Raw genomic sequence first — 26,388 nt, 5'->3', positions numbered from 1 at the left:
TGGCTAACATCAATTTTTAATCTCTAGACAAATCTTGTTTACAAATCCTAAATACATTGCAATTGACCAAGTTAATTAATTGCATGTCAATTTCATTTCATTCATATACCTTACCTAAGAAAAAAGTACTAAATGAAAGAAAGAGAGAGTCTAGCTACTCACAATAACGTCAACATCAATGGAAAAAGCTAACTCCTAAAAAAATAACCTTTTTAAGTCTTCAAAGCTGAACCAAGACTTTTTTTTCAACAATGCAATTATTTTTCTTGTTTTATTCCCTAAAAGCAAGAGCAAAGTTAATTAACGAATTGTTTTTTATTTTGTTTTTGTAATAGATTTATATGGGGCGACGATCGATCGACGCGACGTGTATTAAGTATAGACGCTTAGAGCTGGCTAACAACATCTACTGTCCCTCTAATATCACTGATCACTGCTTGATATTGCTGCCATAAATGTGCAATTCTTATCTGGATTAACCTCGATATCCCAAACAAAAACGGTAGGTAGGAACGTTTAGACAAAAATACAACAACAACAACACGAAAAAAACATATATGGACAGTTTGACTCGAGTTGAATTTATGCAAGGATGTACAAAATTGACAGCCATTTTGACAGTTCAGTTAATTAAACCTTTCAATGTGTCAAAAATCTACAACGTGGACCAAACGTGGACAGTTGGTTATAGTATAGGTAAGGTAAAGTCAAAGAAACTTCGTTCCTTTTGAGAGTGTGTTGAAGCAACACAATGGGGTTAGCCAACAGTTAAGCCATGGTTGCCAACGTACTATATAAAACTTTCAACTGATGGCCTGGACAAAACACTTATCACGTAACAATATTCATTTTTTAAGCAACCGGTTTATGCCAGACTGTAATTTTAAATGAATCTTTTCATCAAATTACTAACGTTCGTTGTAACGGGTGTTTTTTTAGACATAAAGTTCTCAATCTAAAAATAAATAAATTAGGTTAAGCAGTAGCTCGTAAGGCCTTTTGACTTAAAATCTTTAACCATTTCTTTGTCCGAGTATTGTGAGTAATGGAGGGATCCTTCAATTTATATACCGAATCCAAAAGGCTTACTTGAGAAAATACTTTTTATGACAAAAATTCCTCTTGAAGGATTTGTCAATTCCTGTGAAATGAACTTTAAGTGGCACAAGCAGGGATCTAACCAAAAACTCCTAGCGTGAATGTTCTAAGCTCTAACCATCACAAGTTTTTTGGAGTTGGACTTTTTGACAGCTGTCACTTGATTCACGCTCAGTTGGGTTTTTCCCTTTTATTATCAATAGACCTACTCCTATGGGCCTGTGGATGGTGTGGCCTTCAAGACTATTTTTTTGTGCGGTTCTGTGAAGTCGAGAAGATAAGAACTAAACAATTGACGCTTGGGAAAACGCAGTGAAAAGTAGGAGAAAAGTGGACCTCGTCTGGAATTAATCGGAGCCGGCTGCGGCAGCCACTTTTTTAAACATAATGACAAACTCTATTCATAATAATGAAATTAAATTCTTGGCCTATACATGAAATTATATGCATTTTATTTCTTCATTAAAACCTTGAGTCTTAAAAAGGCTCTTTGAAGGGAACACTCAGGCAACATATTTTAACAGAAAGAGAGAGAAAGTTGGGCAAAGAATGGACACGGTTAGGTGGCATAAGGGTCTTGAAGGTAAGCCAATATTCTAGTACTTATCGGATTGGCCAGCTACCTCTTTTACTACTAGGTCTAGTCCACTTATGCTGATAGCTGACCATGTTTGTTTATTCAACTGAGAGCTGAACTTAATTACTCTGTAATTCAAGTTTTTCTTGTCAAATTGGAATCAAAAATTATTATGGACTTTTAGCTTTTTTAAGAAGTGTTTTATAGACAACAATGGGTTTTGGCACGATCAACTGTAGAAAAACTAACCAGTTGCCTCCGTCAAAATTTACGTTCAAGGAATGCAGTTGACTGAAAATTGCTTATGTTGTCAAAACCTTCCCAATTTCATATTCCTAAATCTTTGTATTTAACAGGTCGTCAAATAGAATAAGGATAAACTTATCAATATTTCTAGAAGTGTAAGCATTACGGCAGAATTGTTGAACTGTACTTAAAAGCGTAAACTGTTCAATGGGACGAATCTTCTATCGTTGCTAGAGTACTCAAAGACTTCGACATTCCCAAACCCGCTTGCCCGGATAATATTACTATTATTGTTCTGAAGAGGTGTTCTTCAACGCTGACAAAAACACTTTGTAAGATTTTCTATCTGTCCTATTCTTCAGATCAGATAAGAGTGGATGAAAAACAGCATTTGTTCGGCCTGTCCTTTAAAAGGGAGAATCCTTCTTCAACTCTTACCATCGTCCAACCGTACCTACGTAACTTCTTTCCAAGGTCATGGACACACTTATCAATTTTCATCTTAAGAAATATCTTGAGCAACAAAAAATTCTTAATGGCCGGCAGTATGGCTTTCATGAACTTGATGGTATCTATAAAATAACAGCAGAAGGAGGAAGTAGAATTATTGCACTTAATATTTCAAATGCATTTGATAGAGTTTGACAGCAAGCTCTCTTAACGAAAATGCGTTCATTTGGTTTTGATAAATCTCTTCTTTATTGGGTTAGAAATTACCTTTCACTCCGTTCAATTTAGGTTGTATTGGATCTGATATCAACAAAATAAAAGGTGGTGTACCACAGGGCTCTGTTTTGTCTCCAACAATCTTTTTTATTTTTATAAATGAGTTTTTTATCCGAAACTTCTAATCCATTTAATTTTATCCTCGTACTTCGAGTGAGGACTACTATGAATAGCTCATTAAATTCTTATCTTGACAGTATTGTCCAATGGGAATCAAAACCGTGTAAAAGTGAATGCTTCGAAAACTCAATCAAAAAAATCATGTCTCAAAAGCGTAACGCTCTCCCAATGTCACTTTACATAAGCGGTACTTGCATCGAGTTGACTGAAGAGCTTTCAATTCTAGATTTTCTCCGTTGATTAAAGACGTTTTTTACCCGTTTTAATATGCCTTTAATTTTTAGAGCCTTTATTAGTCTGAAACTCGGGTACAATTCCAATATCTGGACAGGTTCTCTTATAACCCACAAGAGTCTCTTGGACAGAATTGAAAATTGTTTGTTGTTAAATCACCGTTGTTTAAATGCAACGTTTGTAACTTTTAACTAATTTCGTAAGGTTTCATGTCTATCCCTTAAACAATTCAACCGCAAAACCCGTTCTTCTATGAATGCTCATCAATTTACCTTTTAGCACAATTTCAGACATACTGTAAAGTATAGAGATTCTTTTTTTAGTCGTACAACATGAATGTGGAATGCCTTACCAGACTCCATATTTCCCACTCTCTACAATGTGCAGAAATCCTAAACCAATGTTCATCCAAATCTTCTTTCAAATCCTATAAGGGTATTCGTATCCCCTTTAATTCACGCAAAAGGGGAGTGTAACTTTCTATTTCAATATGAGAAGATTTGAAATATTTCTTGTATCGTTGGAGTAAATTCCTAATTCCTTAGCAGTTGGCTTGTGCCGCTAATTTGTGGAAACAGCTGCCATTAAAGGCTAGTTTGTGCAACTGATCAAAAATAAAATTGTTTATAAAATTAGACTAAAAGCTTAAAGGGGTTTGTCTAATATATTTTTGCATGTAATTTCATAATAAAATGTGTCGGAGTCAAAGTGTTTTTCAAAGAAGGATTTGACCACGCTTCTGTTTTCTAAACTTATTAAGACCCTACAAAAGTATTCCGATCAAGAAGAATACTGCCTTCAATTTACCTGTTATATAAAGACTATCAAGTTTTTAACTTAATAACGATAACATATTAAACCAAAGTGGTAACCACGCATGTATAGAAAAATGTACATATTTTTTTTAAAATACTACAATTTGATGTGAGGAAACGTGAATTTATTTGAATTAAAAAAAAATAAAAAACTAGATGATTAATAGACTCTCTAAGAGGGACACAAAGGCTTGTAAATTGTTCGCACTGAATAATTGTGTTGAATAGTGCCCAAGGGTTGTGTTCAAACAAATAAATAGACTGTAGTCGATGTTATATTATATTTAGGGTGTGTTCGAAGTCGAATATTAGAATTTTCAAATAAAAATTAAGTCAATTTTTGACACTTCATTACAAGGAGCTAAGTAATTACAACGAACGACCGACGACGCCTTTTAGTTTCAGTGAGTTGTTAGGCTATAGTTGTATATAACGCTAAATGAACTTTTAGTTTGATATACATGACTTATGTACTTTAATCAATAAAAATGAATTATTAGCTGAAAGGGGGTTCTGTTTTTTTTTTCTTTAGCACAAAATAAATTGGGATTGCCTGGGGTTCAAATGGTTAGCTACTGTCAAATGTGGTAAACTGTCTTATGTTAGGTATAAGTTGCTAGTTGCTAGAAGTAATTTAAAGGTGGGAACTCGATACCTATATTCACAAAAAATATTGGATTGGCAAGTTGGACTAAATTTATAACTAGCCAAAACCATGGGACATAGTTTGTGCAAGTCATTCGTATTCGTATCATAAACGAAGGAGTTCATGAACTCAATTGACATTTCAAGTTAAATTTTTGAAAAGATAGACAAATAGATAAGTTTTATGTTTTTATAAGAAAATTAATGATTTACATGTTATTTAACTCATATACATTTTGACACATCCATTAAAGGATAAGTCTTACGTGATACTGTATATTTCTTTAAACAGAATTTCCTTGCAACTTAGTAACAAATGGTTTGATAAATCAATCTCAAGGCAAAAATCATTTAACAAAAAAACAAAATTGCTACAAATTGATTTCCGAAGAATATCTTTCAAAAGAAAATTGTAAGAAAGATTTACCTATGTAAGCATCGGGAAAGACTTTATGACTTTTTGTTACTTTGTAAATTTAAAGACTTAATCAAAGAAAATTACTAAACACTTACCATTGAATGCCCCAGGTATTCAGCTGCATTATCGGAAATGTAAAGAAGTTTTCCATTTTGTGTAAGCATCATGAGAAATCCCGAGAGGGCCTGGAAGAAAAAGAAAGAAAAGACATTTTGCTGTTAAATAAGATGGTAAACATAATTGCAATTTAAATTTTGTTAACATGTTTTTGGCCCAAAGCAATAAATAACTTAAATAAATATATGACACTATTTTGAATGTTTAAAATTGTGGGATTAAACAAATTAACGTTTTCTAATATAAACAATTAAAGAGGAGCTAAATAGAAATAGAGAACGAGTGAGTTTATCTGGATGAGCTGATCTCTATTATCATGGTGATTTATGATGGGTTTAAATGTCGAGGAGGGAGTTTGTCGGAGGAGTTTGAAGTCCAAAGTGGTGTCAGGCACTGTTGCATACCGTCACAAATTCTTTTCTTATCGGTGATCAGTGGTATGGTTACGGGTGGGCTTGATAGAAAACAGATAAATGAAATGGACTCTGACAACATGCCTAAATCATCGTAATTATGTAGACAATGCATTTTTGTTATCTCACAGACTAATGAATCTCCATCAAATGTCAACAAGTGTGGAGAGATAAGCAGATATTGTGGATCTGATAATCCACACGCGCAAAACTGTGATACTCAACCTCGGAACCTCAAACTTATCCTTGCTGGTAAACACATCACATAAACCACCAGAAAAAGTAGAGAGTTTTCAGTATCTGAGAAGTGGGTCTATACCGAAGATGGAACCGATCAAGATATCGCTAGCCCTATCGGGAAATTTAAGGCTGCTGTTAGGATGTTGTCCAATGTTTAGAGGAACAACTCTTTTAGCTTGAGGAAGAATCTACGATTGTTTCGGTCCAAACTTCGGATCAGTATTGTTATACGGTTGCAGTACTTGAAAAATAACAACAACGATTACCGGGTTTTCTGACTTAGTCGTTTATTCACTGAAAAACTATATAAGATTACAGATCAGGAACCCATTGAAACTAAGAGAAAGACGGAATTGAAGTGCATTAGACACACGACAGGCAGAAGAGTCGGTATACCGAGAAGCACGTGGAGAGGACAGTTGATGAGAATTCGTTGAGATTGGGGAAGAACTAGAAGGAGCTCAAACACATCTCCGCAAACCACACATGATAGTGCTTAGGAATTGTTGTTCCGCTTGGGAACATCCATGGACCTTCTAGGTCTGAGGACTTAAGTAAGTAAGTAGTTTGTTTTATATTAAATAGGAAAATTAAAATCAAGCAAACTCTATTTGGACGTAGAAGTCCATTTTTTTGTTCTAAAGATTTAAGCATAAGCCTTCAAAGTTTATGTTATTAAAATTTAAATATTATATATGAAATTATTAAAACCGCATCCTTTTGGCTTTGTTGGTTTTTATCGGTTTAAGATGAGCAACTTTATCAAATTGTAAGCGTCCTTAGACTAGGAGCTTGACATTATTTTAGAAAAAATAATCATTGTATTGCTATTTTATAAATACGTTTAATGCTTACGTTAACTTTACAATATTTACTTAAATAAAAACTTAAAACTAACATAATTTTTAACTTCAACACTTTATAGGGCAACTAATATTCAAATCCTTTACACATTCTAAATTTTTAACATTTTCAAATTTTTCTTGTTCTTTAACATCAGCTCTTTCGTTTTCAACTATTTTAGTATCTAAATCACCAATCGCTAAGTCAACATTTGTTTTATGTAAGAAATTTCGCCCAATATGATTGGGTCGTTCATAGTTTTGTCAATCACAATATATAGACAAAAATTAACATAGTTATCATAAAATTTAACATCACATATTAAACTACCTAAAATTACCAATTGGGAACTGTTAATTCCAACGAAACTGCAAGGTGATGGTTCAAGTGACGTCATCAAAATGGGTGGTACGTACCGTTGTTGGATGAAAATTATAGGACTGCCAGTATATATAACGGTCATGATGTTCATCCGAGCTCCAAAACTTTCAGCTTCTCGATTCGCAGATTTAATTTCATACTCCAACACTCCATGAAAATCGGTCTTCAATGTTGAAACTGTAGATTCCATTGTACATTTTCCTCTCTGGACGACGAAAACTGAAGACTTTTGTTGACAATTGGTGATAATATGTCCCTTTTGTCCGCATCGGAAACACGAACCTTTTTCTCGGCGAGCTTTGGGACAGTTACTTGATATGTGACCCTCTTCGTCACAGTGAAAGCATCTGACCTTAGCATCAACACGTGGCACACTTCTCGAAGGTTGTACAGATCTGTTGTAACCAGAACTCGTAGGTTGCAACTCGGATTTCATTTTTTCATACTTGCGCAGAATGTTCTTGATATCAACGATGGTATTTGCAGTAAGCATGATTTGCTTATTAAATATTGAATCACGGATCCCCTTGATTATATAGGCAATCACATCCTGTTCATCAATCTCTGCGGAAGGAGCTATCTCCTGCATGGATAAAACGTCTTGCTGGTAATTTTCATTTCTACGTTTTTTTCGATTTCGCAATGTGTTGCGGTTGTATGGTAGTGAAATTTGGACATCAGAGCGGCTCTCAGAGCTTTCCATGATCGAAACGTTCTTGACCGCAAAAATAACTTGGCCGTATCTTTAAGGAGCCTTTTGAAATAAATGAACGCCTCTGACTCACTCAGATGGTAAGTGACCATACCATCCTCGACGTTTTCAATCCACTTACTAATAGGGTAATTATCGTCGCCACTAAATAATGGTAAGGACTCCTCGATATCACGTGACGAATGTGCACTAACGTGCTGGAACTCACGAATAGGGCTGTTAGTGCTGAGTTTAGCCAAACGTTTTTCTAACGCAGCGATTTCTTCCTTTTTCTTGACTAAATCACGGAGTTTTTCAAAACGTTGTGACACAGCATCATCCTCGTCCTCATGTGCGTCATCACAACTTGCCTCACTTTCCTGGTCAACAACAGGGAACAGATTTTCAATCTACTCAGGTTCAAGCGAATCAATGGCTTCATTTAAACGGGCCTTTAGTGAAGTCTTGGTTTAATGTGTGCTGAAATTCATCTGAAAAAGCTTCTCTTTAAGGACTTGCACAGAAGCGTTTTCCAAAATACTCAAAACACAAGCCATCCATGTTTGGAAAAATTTTAGGATCAAATTTTAGGAAAACAAAATAATTTTCTTTTTACTAAATTTTCTTTAATATATCGTAAGAAATGCAACCACTATTCATTTAAATGGGGAACTTTATCCCACTTCTGATTTATTATAGGGCTTTTCTTGATCAAAATAAGAAACAAAACGTATTAACTTGAACAAAACTTCTTTATTACTAATGAAAAATATTATTTTGATTACATGGAAACAGTGAAAAATAAATAAGCTTTAATTTGATTACCCTGAGCAAAGTAATTATTAAGTACAGTGATATTTCATATCGTAAGAGATGAAGCCTCTTGCAATTTGATGGAGATTATTATTTCTAGGGTCAAGATAGATATGTATAGAGAATTTCTTGAATTTAGTGATTAATTGATTGAGAGGACTCTTAGCGCAAGGTTAGTTCTGCTTTCCATCAAGTGTATAAGGTGAATTCTAGCATTCGCGCTAATCACCACCTGGAGAATAGAGCTCTGCAGCACCCTTTCTCCCTGCTTAACGACGACATAACGCAGTGGCGATCCGAGAACCTCAGTTTTACTAGGTTAAATGAAGAAAACTTGGCAAATGCTGCAAATGCAAATGCGATCAAAACGGGACTATTAGACTATTAGTCAGCAGGTTTCGATAGTATATCCAACATTGTACTACGACATTTATCTCAGGAAACTGTAGACATTTATACCATTCTGTTTAGCAACAAATAAATAATGCATATAATGCAAAAAGGGAAAGAACAACTCCAATCCGGTGAATCTCCGGTCGATAAGTCTTTTGCCAAGTATAAGCATGGTATTAGATTAGGTTATAAATAGAGCTCTGTCCAAGTGTATATTCAATTCGCCTTAAAGGCGGGACATGACACTATTCATGCTGCGTCTAAGCTTTTTTCTGATATCCAGTGGAACAAATCTAAAAATGTAATGTTGCTTGTCTGGTTGACTTGGAGAAGGTCTTCGACACCGTATAATTAGAGGGTCTGTATATAAAGTTAAACTGACTTAGCATAAGTAAACCACGTTTTATTGTAAAAATGCAATGTAGCATCTTCCAAAATCTTTTATATTAAACTCGCTTAACTCGCCGATACTGTTCAGCATTTACACCAGTGATCTGATAGCAAGTCTGACTCAGGTATAGCTTAACTGCGTACAAAACGGTCCCAAAAACTGACGAAACTATTCTGTTCATTACTCCGCTGCATGGAGCCTCAAGGGATACGAGAAAGAACTGGAAAAATCTGGTGATCGTTGCACCAACTCGACAGCCATTGGCGCATAAAAGTGTAGTAAAGTACCTTGGCATCTGGTTGGATCAGTACTTGTATTTCGACAGACATATGAGTGCTGCTCTTATCAGCCGGATAAGAGCCATTAAGCAATCCTTCACATTGCTATCACGACGGCTGCTGAAAAATAACGATTTTTTTTTAAGCAGGCGTCTTGATAGTAGGGTGATGGTTTGCTTAATGGCTCTTATCCGGCCGATGATTGCTTATGGGTGGCCGGTTTACGAGTAGTTTGACGTTGCACCATCATTACTGTTACAACCAGGTTCTAAAGGGTGATTTTTTTGAGGTTAGGATTTTCATGCATTAGTATTTGACAGATCACACGGGATTTCAGACATGGTGTCAAAGAGAAAGATGCTCAGTATGCTTTGACATTTCATCATGAATAGACTTACTAACGAGCAACGCTTGCAAATCATTGAATTTTATTACCAAAATCAGTGTTCGGTTCGAAATGTGTTTCGCGCTTTACGTCCGATTTGTGTTCTACATAATCGACCAAGTGAGCAAACAATTAATGCGATTGTGACCAAGTTTCGCACTCAGTTTACTTTATTGGACATTAAACCAACCACACGAATGCGTACAGTGCGTACAGAAGAGAATATTGCGTCTGTTTCTGAGAGTGTTGCTGAAGACCGTGAAATGTCGATTCGTCGCCGTTCGCAGCAATTGGGTTTGTGTTATTCGACCACATGGAAGATTTTACGCAAAGATCTTGGTGTAAAACCGTATAAAATACAGCTCGTGCAAGAACTGAAGCCGAACGATCTGCCACAACGTCGAATTTTCAGTGAATGGGCCCTAGAAAAGTTGGCAGAAAATCCGCTTTTTAATCGACAAATTTTGTTCAGCGATGAGGCTCATTTCTGGTTGAATGGCTAAGGAAATAAGCAAAATTTCCGCATTTGGAGTGAAGAGCAACCAGAAGCCGTTCAAGAACTGCCCATGCATCCCGAAAAATGCACTGTTTGGTGTGGTTTGTACGCTGGACCGTATTTTTTCAAAGATGCTGTTGGACGCAACGTTACGGTGAATGGCGATCGCTATCGTTCAATGCTAACAAACTTTTTGTTGCCAAAAATGGAAGAACTAAACTTGATTGACATGTGGTTTCAACAAGATGGCTTTACATGCCACACAGCTCGCGATTCTATAGCCATTTTGAGGGAAAACTTCGGAGAACAATTCATCTCAAGGAATGGACCGGTAAGTTGGCCACCAAGATCATGCGATTTGACGCCTTTAGACTATTTTTTGTGAGGCTACGTCAAGTCTAAAGTCTACACAAATAAGCCAGCAACTATTCCAGCTTTGGAAGACAACATTTCCGAAGAAATTCGGGCTATTCCGGCCGAAATGCTCGAAAAAGTTACCCAAAATTGGACTTTCCGAATGGACCACCTAAGACGCAGCCGCGGTCAACATTTAAATGAAATTATCTTCAAAAAGTAAATGTCATGGACCAATCTAACGTTTCAAATAAAGAATCGATGAGATGTTGCAAATTTTATGCGTTTTTTTTTTTTAAAAAGTTCTCAAGCTCTTAAAAAATCACCGTTTATAAAACAGAGCCAACCTAAACATAATAGAAACTTTCTTGCTGGAGCTTGGTAAGCTTACATTGCGAGAGTAGCTTAATTTTTGGGGCTTACTACCCCAACAATGAGTATTACGAAAGTGCACGTTTAAGTGTCAACATTCCGCCCGAAGCTTTCTTCTTTTAGGACAATCGAGTGTTGACACAGGATAGGGAGCCGTAAAACTTTAGATAGGCGACTTTTGTACAGTCGAGATGTCCTTGCACTGGACGGAGCCAAGCGTCTTCGGTTCATTAAGACTGTTTCCGATAGGGACCGGTATTTAAATTGTCTGGGGCGTTTGATCTTGGCCGGCTTAAATAGGTTAAAGTTAGCTTAAGCTAGCCTGACTCAGATTGAAATACTGTCGACAAAGAATAGATAGAAATGAAATAGTTCCATTTAATACGTCAGCTATAAATCAGAACTGTAAATACTCTGTGACCAGCAAGTGCTTTTAGGTTTAACAAGGCAAGCTTTTAGTGTATGGAGGAAATAAAAGTTTATAAGGCAAAGGTAAAAACCAAAGACAAAATCTTATAAATCAAAGTAAAATACGTTCTAGTCTACCAATATGAGCAGAATATAGTGGCGCATTCAACGCAAGTGTATTCAGGAACTAACCTGCCGAAAGAAAAATACAAAATTTTTATAAAATAAGGGTAATGAAACTCATCGGGAATTTTTTTTTGACGAAATCAAGTGTTTTATTAGCTTTTTTGTATAATAATATTATAGTGATCAAAAAACATAATTTTAAATCTATTACAACACCAAGTTCAGAAAAATAAAATTCTCATCATTAAAATATGACGAATTCAACGTTTGCGTATAAAACACATTGTCTTACATTTGTCAGTATTTAAAATCAAACAATTTTGACTGCACTATTCACAAAAATTATTTAGATCTTCACTACCATCCTTGATGTAATTAATGTAGATAATAATTTGCATAGATTAAAAATATAGAATTGCTCAAAACAGAATGTAAATCATCAATAAATACAAAAGGAATTCACTCCTTCGAACTATTTAAAAAACAGCAATGGGCCAAGGTGACTCCCTTGAGGTACACCAGAATCGCATTTAAATTGACATGAACGGTTACACATAACAAAACGGGCCTTAAGTACAATTTTATTTTTTTTTCAATAAGAATAATTTCATGACTTAATCTGTCAAATGCCTTGTTTAAGGAGAATTTTAAGCGAATTAATCCAAATTTAAACAAAAAGTAAAGAATTGTAATAACATAAGGAATTGGAGATTTTTTTTACAAACCCATGTAGATTTTCAAATATAACAGAAGAACAATTAAAAGAAATTATGTCACACGGGATTTAAACAATTTAGAATTAGCAGACAGTTTCGGTAAAGGACAATAATTCGTAACTACATTTTAAGGAACTTTTTTATGGAGTACTATAAATATTTCTAAAAATTCTGCAACTTAGATCATTACAGAGACTCGTTAAAAAGAAGAAACAATGAATAGGAAAAATAAAACACAAATTTTTTCAACATTTATGATAAAATTCCATCAGGACCAGGACTGGCTAGCTTTTTCGTCGAGAATATTAACTATGTTATACAGTTCAGTTATTTTTTGCAGACAATTTTCCACTTCTAGAAGAAGAGGACATTCAGCTCTCTCGGCCAGGTCCTTCCACTGTTCACAACATGATATATCTTTTTCAAAAGCGAGTCTTGCCACAATTAAGAACTTTAAGGTTATAATCGAAGTGTAGCTTCAAAGTCGTAATGAACATTGGCGAGAATCCTGTTTCAATGTGGAACATATACGTGGGTGTCGTCATATTGATGTAAATTGATTGTAAATTGATCTAGAAGATGGTTTACAGAATTGTGAAAGTTCGTACAAGCTTGATATTCGTCAAACTTACGTTTACTATTAATATTAAATATATGTATTTCTAAAACATATTGGGGTCTATGTCTTAGATCACCCACAGTATTCGAAATAAGTATTGAGAGAACAAAAGGTTTAAATAAGTCACAAAGTCGTATTGTAGTTCTTGGTAAACTCAAAGCGTCTAGATTGAACTACCACCAGGTTTATTTTTTTTATTTTTTAAAGTTTTAATTGCGAATAAGAATATTCCAAGTTTTTGAGTGATTGTACCAAAATGTTTCCATATTTCATAACATATAAGGCAGTCGTTGTCATTGGAACTATATCTTTGATCTTTATGAATATTTAACAATATGGTTGTCAATGGCAACTGGCAAGACTGACAACTTTGTCAATCTTTTAAGCAACAGAAAAATTCCAAAATCCCTTTTAAGTATCTTGCTGCTTAGCTTCAGATCTCTGGCTTTTTGTAGAAAAAGTATTGCCAGAGTTTTGTTAGTTGATTACTGCATACCTTCACTAAAAGACGAAGATGTGCCATCAACAATTTAAAACCATATGAGTCAAATGACAGCCACTTTTAACTTGCACGAAGCCAGCAGGGAGTTACGAAACTTTTCTTATAAAATTACGGCTGTTTTCTTACTTGTCTAAAAAAGAGCTCGGTAGCACAATCAACTCAACGTTACAGTTGCGCTAACCTCGTTTTCGGATAATAAGGGTTCATTCACACCACCAACCCAGCACAGAACAAAACAGTGACACGTGACGAAAACAGAGGCTTTCATTTATTTGGTTTCTATAATTTTTAATTTTCTGCTTAACGTGGTAATGATCCGCGATAAAAATCTAGATCATTTGATGCATTCTAAGAACCCAATCAGGGAAAATGCGACGGTGCTCGTGATCATTCACCTTGAGTTCTTGTGTTAACTGAACTTTCAAAAAGACTTTATACGAAACATGATGTAATTAAGTTTGTGGAGTTCCTAAATAAGAAACTGATAACTCGAAAAACTTGTGGACTCGTTAAAAACACAGATTTAGCAGTGATATTCTCATTATTATCATTGCTCTCCTTAAACAGTTCAACCGTAATACTCCCGGTTTAAGCAATGCTCATCAGTATACCCTCGAGCCCAACTTCGGTCTTACTGTCAAGTACAGAGATTCGTTCCTTAGCCGTACTACTCGATTGTTTAATTCATTACCACAGTTTGTCTTTCCTGGTCCTTGCAATATTAAGGAATTCAAAACCAATGTGCACCGACATCTCCTTTCAAACTCTCTCCTCTTCCTAGTGCTCACACTGTATCTCTACATAATAAGGCTATCAATATCCCCTTGAGTGTGCGCTTATTGTACACAAAAACAATTGTTCTTTAACGACGCAGTACGCACACTGTTTCGATTCTTTAAATCACTAGTTTGGCTCGAAAGCTCATACTTTTCCTCTTATTTCATTATTTCTAACCGAGAAGGTACTTTTCACTGTGCCTGCAGTTTTGAAGGGTGTATAGTTCTATTTTATTTATACTTTTCAATTGTGAAAAAGTGGAAGTTTTAAATCCAACAAATCCCAAAATAGCGGGCCATTCACAGTGAAACCGCATATTGGAAAGCCTCTTTGAATCTTCTAAATCATTGCTAAACATATTTCCCAAGGTCACAAGGGAATAAAATGATAACGTTTACAAATAGAGTCTCAAAGTTATGCCATGAACTTGAGTTTGCAGCTTTTCAAAAAGACAAAAGTGGAGGTTTATATCTTATTGGAAAACAATGTATTCAATTAACAGCATTTTTTTCATAACATACATTTATAATGAAAATTCACTTTCAATAAGAAATTCATTGTTGAAACAGAAATAAATTCAAATAATATTAAAACATCGAATGCCCATTGAAACAAGATATTTAACACTTAATCCACACCCAACAATATACGCCCCTGTACTCAATTAATCGAATACACTCCTTCGCTCATTAACTTTACGTCTAAATTGTTTGTATCATCAAATGATATAAAATAAAACAAAAATGAACTAAAATCTCAATGCCAGTCTGTCAGTCCGAATCCGAATAATACTTGATTTAATAATAGTCCAGCCCTTTCTCCAAACTCTTCAACGTAGGTATATATTTCCATCTGACTGTTTTACTACGAAATTATACGAAATTTTCTAATCAGCAATTTTCATTTCGCATTTGCTGCCGCCAAACCGTCAAACCGCCCGCCACCACAGCTCTTATAAGTTACATGCTATAAAACAACAACAAATGAGAAATAGAAAAATTCGCATCAGAGCGATGAACAGGAACACCACCAATTCCGCCAGTACTTGAGGCGCTCCAGCTCCACAGCAAATTTAGTTCCCATAATCAAAATGAAAACTTGACTACAAGCTTAAAAAACAAAAAGAGGAAAAAGAAAATTTCACTATAGTAGGCTTTACACCATCAATAGAGTTCCTTACTTTTATACAACTTGAAAATGTATCTTCCAAGGTAATTACAAATATACGTTGGATATTTCTTAAGATAGCTCGGCGGCGGCGGCCGAACGGCGGTGGAGGTGTAGACGGATCAGCTCCCTGGACAAGAAAGAGAAGAAAGAGATTACAAGCCGCAGTGCATCAGCCATAGAAACAAAAAGATACTTTTTTCAGATACTTTACAAGACGAACATTCATACATATGGCATAGGTACTAGTTGTACGACGACGACGACCGCGACGACGGTCTGTTGGGGCTGTTGTTCCGCTCTCCGTTGTTATATGTCCTGATGCAGATAACGCTGGTTATAACAGCATGGCTAGCTTAAGCGTGGAAACTAGGTTAGACGAGTGGATAAGCTACAAAACAGTCATTTTGCCTCAAGTATCTATATCTCTATGCTGTGCTGTGCTGGCTTGGAATTGGTGCTATTAATTAGTGAATCTCGAAACGCAAAAACCATATTTATCGCTAAGAGAGAAAGAACTGAGTACAAGTATTAGGAATCATCTAGAAGTAGATACATTCATTCAGGCCAAAGTGAAAATTGCTTGACCTTTTTGCTTTGGGGCTGCTCGCGATCTGGTACCGGAGATCTTCTTCTCCGTACTATGGACACTTAGGCAAAGAATTCCCTAACTATGATGATAGTTCCAACAATGAGATCTTCAGAAACAAAATAAAGAAAACACAAAAAACATATCAAACCCTTCAAAGACAATCCCAAATAGAAGAGCAACACTCCACTCCCAAGAATCAATCTCAACAACGACGATGACGATGAAGACTGCGACTTCGACGTTGTCGGAGCTATGGCTAGTTCCTCAGAGCCTCGTAATGATGTCTTCCAGAAACAACTCTATTAAATTGATTTACGTAGAAAAAATATGCACAGATCGCTCTCTCTTTCTTGGTGCGCGCCAGAGATCGATCTACATTCGTGACTGAATTAACTATGCGCTAGATGATGAAGGAAAAGCAGTTTGTTCCACTGCTGCACTGTTCTGTCCTGGTCGTTGTTTCTTTGCTTCTAAGCGATGATGATGCTAGGCCAGCCCGGGCTAGACCAGAAGAGACGAGACCAGACCAAGTCAGAAAGAAGCAATCTAGGATTGTGAATTTGGACTCCTATATGTATATTCAGTGTAACACTGCTGTGGTCAATGATTAAATAATGGTTCATCCGGTCTATGCGATCCGATGGTGCTATAGTAGCTTTGGGTATGGAATGGATAGATTGGGTCTTATGTGCAGTCAATTTGAGAGTAGTCAACGTTGTATAGGGTCTCGGTATTTTTGTGTAAACAAAAGCACAGCGGCCGGCGTTGAGGTGGGCGACCGCACATATCATAATTTGTTTGGTTTTAGTTGGCTGAAATTCTTCCACTAATTTATTAGTAGTTCCCACGATCCAGCTTCTATACCAACAGCAAAGCCATCAGCAAACCAGCCAGCAGTAAGCTGTTGGTTTTTTTTTATCTGAGCTCTGAGTTGATCTCATTTTGAGATTTTTATTTTTTAATACCACTTAATGTCACATTTTAACCAGAGATTTTATTTATTTATTTGTTCCTTCGTTCTTTAAAATGCAAGCGATGCGATATGTAGACGTGGTGATGATGATTCCCACACTCATTTGGTCAATCGCATTAACACAGTTTATTTATAGTCTTGAATATTTCGGTTGAAAAAATAAGGCAAATGCAAATAAGTGCGAATTATAAGTCAGCTACTGAGTGCTCTTCTGGAGTCGCCTTGTCAAGATGAATTTCATTTCATCACATGATTATAATCGGGATTGAGTTTTCCTAAAAGTTACTAAAATATTGTTTGGAGTTGATTGAAGAGCGATGTTTTAGGTTTTATTTTTATTGTGAAACCAAAAATTTAACTCATTACAACTCAAGTGTTGGAAGGTTTATGAGAGCGAGCCTTGTCGAGCCTTTGAGGGAAGGAAGGAAGTAAAGAGTTTTTTAATTGGCGCGGGTAGATTTTGTCAAATCTTTTGTTCATTATTCAGCTGTTTATACCAAACCATTAAAATCTTGGTCCGTAAAAGCTTACAGCGGAACCCGAGGCAGTCTATTTATTGCCTTGCACAAGAATTCGGCCTTTCGCAGAATTCAACTTGGCGAATTTTTCGTCAGGGCTTGGGCCTACACCCGTACAAGATCCAACTAACCCAGGAGCTCAAAGTTCATGACCATAAACAACGCCGACGTTTGTTCGCTGACTGGGTTTCAAATCGTTTGGAAGAGGACCTTAATTTTGGGTGAAAAATCATCTTAAGTGATTAAGTGACGAGACGCATTTGTGGATGAATGGCTGTGTTAGGAATCAAAATTGTTTCATATGGGACAACACCATTCCACGCGAGGTTCACCAGGTTAAAATGGATCCTCAAAAAGTTACCATTTGGTGTGATTTTGGCCCGGCGGCGGCACGGCGGCATAGTAATTGGTACCTCCTTTTATAAAACGACGTTATAGTGAGGCGGTAACCGTCAATAGCGATCGCTACATAACGATGATAACTAATTTCTTATTGCCCAAATTGAACCATATGGACAAAAACGACATGTGGTTTCAGCAGAACGGCACTGCACAACGGCACACAGCAAACAAGACGATTTACATTTTGAATGCACGATTTGAGGGTAAGGTGTTGTGAATTGCAAGGTCATGTCATTTGACACCGCTAGACTTTTTCCTGTGGGGTTTCTTGAAGTCGCAGGTCTATGCAAATAAACCACAATCGACCGATGCCCCAATGGCGAACAGGCCATCGCTCAAATTCAGGGACTCAAACTCGTTCCATTGAGCTTAGGAGGAAGCCTAAAGATTCACTTGGTATCAAAACCGGCCATTAAACTGTCCTTAAGTGGGTCCGTTTCCATCTTGGACAGCCACTATAACCTAACCTAACCATGCGAAGGAGTCATTGAAAATTGGACCACTCGGATCCGTGCCACCGTAAGAGGCCAAGGCGGTCATTTGAATCATTTCATATTCCACGCTTAATGACATACATGCGCCTTTTGAATTAAACAATAATTTTGTTAATACCTCACACACAGTTTGTTTTTTTCAGTTTCAACATCTACCCGCCCTTATTGAAAAACCCTTTCTAAGTTCATGTGACTTACAAAAAAAAAAACAAAGGGAAACTTAAGAACTTTATGAATCTTAGGATCCTATTAACTTTCAAGTATGTAGTTTATTTGCTTATTAAAAGTTAACTTGGGATCAAGGATAACACCTAAATCAATAAACCCATTAGATGCATAATTAAAACCATGAGTTTTATACTTGTTAAAATTTTAAACGAGACAATTTTCTTGAACCATTCTCTAAATCGGTGCTTTTCAACGTGTGGGTCACCTTTTTAAAGGTGTCGCGAACATTCTTACGAGGAATCTTAAAAGGTTTTCATAAATCAGTTTCTCCGAACGTGGATCCGTTTTTGCTACATTGAGAATTAAATCGTTTTCCAAATTTAGCGATTTCTTTCCTTACTTTTAATTTTGACCATTGATGCAAATGTCAACTCGCACAGGAACGAGGTGGCAAATGGAATCAGCCGCTTAAAAACCTTTAATGTTAATCCAGTAGGTATGTTTTAATTTCCATTCTAACCAAAAGGTATCCAAATTTAAAGACTTAAATTCCAATTGCAGCTTTCCATCGGCAGATAGATTCAGCAGACATTCCCTGTGCTTGATTGGCAATTTCGTCCCATTTTCAGCTGCATTTTAAAACGGATTAAAGATCCACATTGGCCCGATATTCTTCGATATCTCTTCCATTGAGAAATAATGACACATTTCTTTTTTCTACTTTTCCAACACCATTTTTATACAAGTTATAATATCCTTGATAATTATCTTACATTCGACTTCTTCAACAAAAGATTCAGCCCTATCATGAATTACATTGTAATTGGAAATTTTTACGAATCCCGAAAAACTGTATCATGAAATCCGTTCGTAATGCAAAATTGTATGAGATTTTCAACTACGAACGGATTTCATGTTACAATTTTTTGGGGTTCGTAAAAATTTCCGATTACGACGGAATATATCATAGGGCTGATTGTGTCGAGGAAAATGAATCTAAGTGGTTTTGACTAAGAAACGATGAATAAAATTCAATTTTGTTTGTGAAGTCATGGATTTTGTCTTTAGTAATGATGGCATTTTCATCCAACCCTGAAAGAAAAGCTCTTAAGACTGTTGCCACATTATTTTTATTAAACAAAATTCGAGTTATCGATGTTCGAGCTATCGAAGTTCGAAGCAATGTATTTCTGAGATTGGGGGGTCGCGAAATATTTCTTCGTGCTAAAGAGTCCGTTTCATGTAAAAGGTTTAAAAAACACTGCTCTAAATATTAACAAACCTTCTTGCAAAAGTAAAGAGTCAGAAGATGATTTAAATCTATTGAAAATTTAAACGACATTAACAAGCCAATTATAAGTAAATAAAATGGGACCTAAATGACTTCCTTGAGGGACGCCAGACCTAAGAACAAATTGATCCGAATACTCATTACAACACAACACTATAAATTTAATTTTCTAAATCCAATTTGAAAAGTTTTTATTTGGCTTTAAGATGATTGTACTGTGACAAAACTTATCAAAGGCTTTACTAAAATCAAAAAACAAAAAAGGCTTCGATTCCACCCACACTGATAACTTCCCATCCCGTCTATCGATTTGTCTTGCTTAAAGTTTGTGGGTTTTCGTGTTGGGTTAAGAAAGTTTCAGTTGAATTATTCCAACAATGTTTTTCCTATATAGAAATAGTTAAGTTTGAAAATCTAGTTTTGTTAAATATTATTTGAAAAGTTATTTGAGTCGAAAATCAATTTGTATGACCTTTCTTGTGCACATGTATAAATGCCCTTTGCCAGACATTAGGAAAAGGTGAACTATTTAAGGATTTAGGGCGTGGCCTAAAACAATCATCGAATTTTATAATACCTGCTGAACAGTATATTCGCTTATTTCAAGTACGAGATCCAGTGTCCATCGTAAGCGACTTCTCACTTCGTTGAACTGGGTGCATTCGTTGATATTTATTCCACTTTGTACTTCGTCTACTCAGTATAAGATGGTTCTCCAAACACTTTCTCGTTATTTTCACATTTATCACAAAACTTTAAATCAGATGTAAGATTAGATGTAGAGAACAAAGTTTCACTATCAGTTTTCTAAATTTTTAAGGACCAAGAAGATCAACTTCAATTTGGTGCTTTTAAGTAATCCATAAGGCTTGCAAAGTCCATCAAATTCCAAGTACGATTGTAGACTTCTATTTAGAGTTCATTTACCTAAGCTTACAAATTTTAATTTTAAGAATGAATAAGTGTCGAAAATTTCATTAAAGCACTTTTACAACAAGAACTGGCATTTGAGACAGTGCCAGTGATGATCTTCGGATTTCTGCTTTCTACAATAGCTTAGCCCAGCTTAGAATGTGGAATTTGTAAAACCAACTTAATATGTGAATGGCTATAAGGAAATATTTTTCTAAAAACAGAGGAACGTTGCAGAACGCACCTAAACCAACTTGGCAATTGTGCTCTGTGTAATTGCAGATTGAAAAAGGATGCTTGCTGACTTAGAGTAGAGCTTAAATACTAAAGTTATTTAATTACTGTCTTAAGTGAAGACCAGCACTTAAATATTCACTCCACAATTTGAATTCTGCTTACTGGAGGATGATCCATAATTTAATAAAACTTTTTGTTTAAATAAAACACGAACCATGTGATAAATTTCCAAAACTTTATTATGGAACTGAAGAACTCAACTCAAAACATTTATGAACAAATTTGACTTCATTCATATGGCTACCTCGAGCACGGTTGTAATATTTGATTTGCACATTTTGGCAGAACAGCCACTATTTCGCGTTCAGTGTTGGCTCTCTTTTTCCAACGTCGCTTCGTTCGTCGGCTTGGTATAAACCAACGACTTAAGGTAGTCCCAAAGAAAATATATTAGAGGCTATAATTTGTACAAAAGAGTCGGGCAATCGACTGTCCAATTTCATGAGATTTTATCATACTCATCAAATTTACTCTTCAACAAATCGATTGCAGCGTGTGCTTTTGTGGCTTGTAGCACCATCCTCTTAAAACCACATTTCGTCTGAGACCATATCTTTCGATTCGGGCCAAAAATTATCGAAAATCGTGGTGCAAAAATGCTGGCCATTCACAGTAACGTGATGATTATTATTGTGTCCCAAAAAATATGGCCCAATAACTCCGTCACCACCGAGCGTCGCCGTGTTCCCTTTACTTAGCACATATACCTCTTATATGATACAGACAAAGTGTGAGTATTAGAAAACGTTTTGAAAGGAGATTTCGGGGATCATAACTTTAAAATGCATACAAATTGGAATTACAGGCAGAGCGTATTAAAGCATTCCACATTCGCGTAGTACGACTAAAGTACAAATCTCTGAACTTCACTCTCACAATACGCTTAAAGTTGGAATCTAGCGTAAGCCAATAGCTATTCTCAGAGAAGCGATCAGTTTTCTCAATATTAAAGTTTTTAGGGGGAGAAAGATAGCTATACTCGTATTAAAGCTTTGTCATACTAGGTGATTGGTATTAGATGCAAAATTATTTTTAGGTCAGAATTTATTAAGCTTATCATATTTTGTCATAACAGTTCCACATGAAAGAAGATGTTTGAGCCTAATAACAAATATCTATGGAAAGCTAAGGGTTGTATCGTCAGAAAAACAATTAATTGTAATGGAAGTTGCAGATAAGAAATAACTACAGGGAGACAGTCGGGACAAAAATAAGAGCCCTGTGGCACATAGTGCTTTCTCATGAAAACGTGTTAGAGAATCCCTGTTAATTTCAGGCTCATAATGGTGTTGATCTGCCATTAATGATGTTATACGGAGAAAGATAATAATTGCCACAGCAACGTATCAAAATTGTCCTCCCAATCTTTTCAAGCTCTTTTATTCTATAGTGGCAAAATAGTTAACCCGTTCAATGTTCAATACTTGTATATTATAACTTTGGTATTTCTGAGCATGTCTTTTGAATACAATACTGGCTTTGGCCTTGAAGTAACAAATTTAACCTTCTACTGTTCAAAGGTATCTATTATGGAAGTGAATGCGTTTTGCTTTCTTTAACTGACAGGCTTTTTGTTCTATTTTAGATACATAGATCTTTCTGCGGTCTCTTGTCATTGACTATTGTAGCGTATTCAAAATTGGGCCCAAAATTGATCTCTGAGGGATTTCTGAAATTATTGGGAAAGGATCCAACTTTTCGGCTATGTTAAGAATCGATTTTCCAGAACGTTATTAAATATTCGCGACAGCCACTTTGAGAAATGGAGTTTTAATAATTTGTGCCAACGACTATCAAATGCCTTTTCAATGTTTATGTTTAGTGAAACCTCGCGTATTTGGTATCTCAGGCTTGGATCTTTTTTTTTGCACAGTAGGAGTGTGGCTTATTCTGTTTTTTTTTTTTAATTCAAATTGAGTGTTACCATTTCAAAAAATGATTGACTTTTTCAACTAATATATTTTCAAAGAGCTTTCCCATATTGGAAAGTAAACAAATAGTTCGAAAGACTTTTACTTCTATAGATGATCTGGTTTTAACTTTTGTTAACAATTTTGCTGTTTTCCAAGCTGAAAGAAAGTAACTATTGTTGCTTGCATGCAATGCATCAACCAGAGATGACAGCAAACTATCGAGTAAATGAAGGTTTGAAGTTAAATATTCCGAGGGTGAGGATATGATAGATAGATTCATTTATTAAACTGTGTTACAATGCTTTAAATGAAAAAGAGATGAGAATGCCCAAAATAGCCGTCTGTCAGAGTGAGTAACATATACTTATAATATTTTAAGTGATTTAATTAAATTCTGAAATAATTAGTTTTCGGTAGTGCAAAGCTGCTTCGCAGTATTTATAAATATAGTCCCAATTTGGACCATTAGGTAATTTTTTAAGTTCTTCTAAGGTTAATGTTGGTTTTTCAAAATATTGGATCCTCCAGTTTCTCAATATTGGGCAAATACCTATGAAATGAAATACCGGTGAAATAATTATTTTCGTTGAGATTATAGACTAAAGACGGGTATATAAGGCGATTTTCTGATTCATTTTTTCATTTCATTAAGTTTTCTCTGCGTTTTATATCTATTTCTCTTATTATTGCATACATTTGATTTTTTATTTCTAAAGCAGGACAATAACTTCTAGCATGAGAAGTTTTACTACCAATAGATCGGTGAATCGAGGCACCCCCCAAGGTGGGGTCCTTTCGCTTCTTTTATGGAACATGGTAGTAAACGACCTACTTACATCATTGGAAGCAGAGGATTTCAAGGTGATTGCCTATGCTGACGACGTTGCAATATCCGTATCTGGAAAGCACCCCCAAGTTTTCTCGGAACTCCTACAAAATGCCTTAAATAGGCTAACAAAATGGGTTAAGCAATGTGGATTGGACGTCAACCCACACAAAACAGAACTAATACTCTTTTCGAGAAGAAATAAAATTCCTCAGATTAGCCCACCCAAGATTAGAGGAATACCATTAAGTTTTTCCAACCAATCTAAATATTTAGGCCTCATTTTAGACAAAAAACTAAATTGGAAGGCAAATATTGATGAAAGAGTAAAAAAGGCTAATGTAGCGCTTTTTATTTGTAAAAAGGCCATAGGATCAAAATGGGGCTTCTCCCCATAAATAACCCACTGGCTATACACTTCGGTAATCAGACCGATACTCATTTATGGAGCTGTCGTATGGAGGACCGCACAGGACATGATGGTAGATCTAAATAAGCTCATCAAAGTCAAGCGGTCAGAAGGTATGTGCATCACTGGAGCACTTCGCTCAACACCAACCGCAGCACTGAAAGTGCTTTTAAACCTTACACCTCTTGACATCTTCTCCGCAATGGTGGCAGCCAACTCATGTGTAAGGCTTAGAGCCACCTTTTAATGGACCAGTAACAATACTGGACATACTACTATTCTAGACAGTTTCAGATCTATCCCAGATCGCTTAGACTATACCACCCCAAAAATGGTTTTCGGGGAAAGCTTCCATGTGTCCATCCCTTCAAGATCCTCCTGGGAAGAAGAGAGACCCCTGGAAGACGATGCGGTACATTTCTATACTGACAGTTCAAAGACCGATCATGGAGTTGGAAGTGTTATCTTTTCAGAACAACTGAATCTCAGTCTATCCTATAGACTTCCCAATCAATGTAGTGTATTCCAAGCAGAAGTAATGGCGATTAAAGAAGCACTATCCTGGCTCAAGGAAACGTTATATCTTGTAAACGCTCTTAAATCTCTTGCGTCTCTCTCCACAAACTCTCAAACAGTCCACGTCTCTAAATGAGATGACAGAACAGTTTAACATTCATCTCATTGGGGTGCAGGGCCTCATAGACATTCCGGGAAATTGCAAAGCCGATGAGCTCGCCAAAAACGGAACACTTCTGCCTAATGTTAGACAAAGACATAACATAGGAACACCACTTGCTACATGCAAATATCTTCTCAAGCAATATGCTCTAGAATCAACAAATGCTAGATAGTCACAGAGTACTACCTGTCTAGTAACAAAGCAAATATGGCCAAGCATAGACTTAAAACAGTCAAAAGGCTTGATATCCCTAAGCAGACAAAGTATAAGCTCTACAATTGGAGTAATAACAGGACCCTGCTTCATAGGAAGACATGCTCTGAGTCTAGGGGTCTACACCAATGACTTCTGTAGAAACTGCATGGACGAGGAGGAAGAGGAAACAGTCCAACACCTTCTATGTACATGTCCAGCACTCTCCATTAGAAGGAATAACTTTCTCGGTAATCCCTTCTTCGATAACACCAGTGAACTGGCAACGATTGACACAAAACGTCTCTCTAACTTTATTAAAAGTACGAAATGGTTTGTTGAAGTTCATTAGTCTCCCATGAGTAACCTCATTAGTGGTATCACAATGGACCCTTGAGGTCTACGTGCGTCAATGACACCTGGACAGCCACTCCAACCTAACCTAACCTACATCTATTCCAAGGTATTTGTAACTTTTGACGACTTCAATATTTTCTCTACCGTAATACCATTTATCTTTTTGTGAACAACTTCCTTTCGTACCTTTAGATTTATCTATGTTGATAATAAGATTCCAAAAATTACAATATTCCTTCAACTTATTAATCATCAACTGTAAGCTTTCAGGTGATTCGGCAAGTAGTATCAAATCATCAGCATAAAGAAGAGATTTTATTACTGTACTAGCTATGTTGATTCCGGCAAGTAAATAAGATGTCACATCATCTATGAAAAGGACAAACAACATGGCGCTCAATAAACATCCTTGTTTTAATCCAGTTTTAGTTTCAAACCATACTGATGCTTTTGTTCCATCCCATACTTCTGACTTAGATCCGTTGTAAAGTTCTTTAATTATTCTTAACATTTTTGTCGAAATTCCCAGTTGGTTTAATTTAAAGTAAAGAGCTTTTCTATCAATAGTGTCGAAAGCGGCCTTGAAATCAATGAAGAAAATGTATAATTTTCGTTGACGGAGTCGGAAGTCCTGGATAATTGTAGTAAGTAACACTGCTGTCAAAATTTTTGCTATTGCGTTTGTAAACAAGCGTCCACAGGTTTCTCTCCAAACCCACCTCTGTCTATCACCTCCTACTCTCACCTCCCAGCGGTGAACATCGGGTGCCTAGTACCTCAACGGTGGCGTCAATAGTTGCAGTAAGGTTGAACTACTTAGTGAACACCTTATAGGGCTTCTTCGACACATTCGGAACCCAGGCCTTTAAGGAGCAGTTTATCCGGCTCCCCATCCTTGGACTTTTACTAAGGATCTGGCCCTCCAGGTTGGGGGTTGTGCCGTCGGTGTGACTTCCTGGCCACGTAAAAAATACCTTTAGTTGCGAAGCACCAACAAGCCTCGG

General features: G+C 36.2%; 1 protein-coding gene across 1 annotated transcript in view; it reads right to left on the bottom strand.

Annotated features, from left to right (window-relative positions):
- LOC129945838 (uncharacterized) overlaps nucleotides 1-26,388 on the bottom strand; it is a 238,993-nt gene that overhangs the window by 46,588 nt on the left and 166,017 nt on the right. The window contains exon 5 of the mRNA XM_056055775.1: nucleotides 4,975-5,064. Coding sequence (XP_055911750.1) covers nucleotides 4,975-5,064 — 90 coding nt within the window. The remainder of the gene's footprint in view (nucleotides 1-4,974; nucleotides 5,065-26,388) is intronic.

The sequence above is a fragment of the Eupeodes corollae genome, chromosome 1 (genome assembly GCF_945859685.1).
Source record: "Eupeodes corollae chromosome 1, idEupCoro1.1, whole genome shotgun sequence".
Classification (NCBI taxonomy): Eukaryota; Metazoa; Arthropoda; class Insecta; order Diptera; family Syrphidae; genus Eupeodes; species Eupeodes corollae.
The sequence above is the reverse complement of the archived record's forward strand: the minus strand, read 5'-3'. Positions and strand labels throughout refer to the sequence as shown.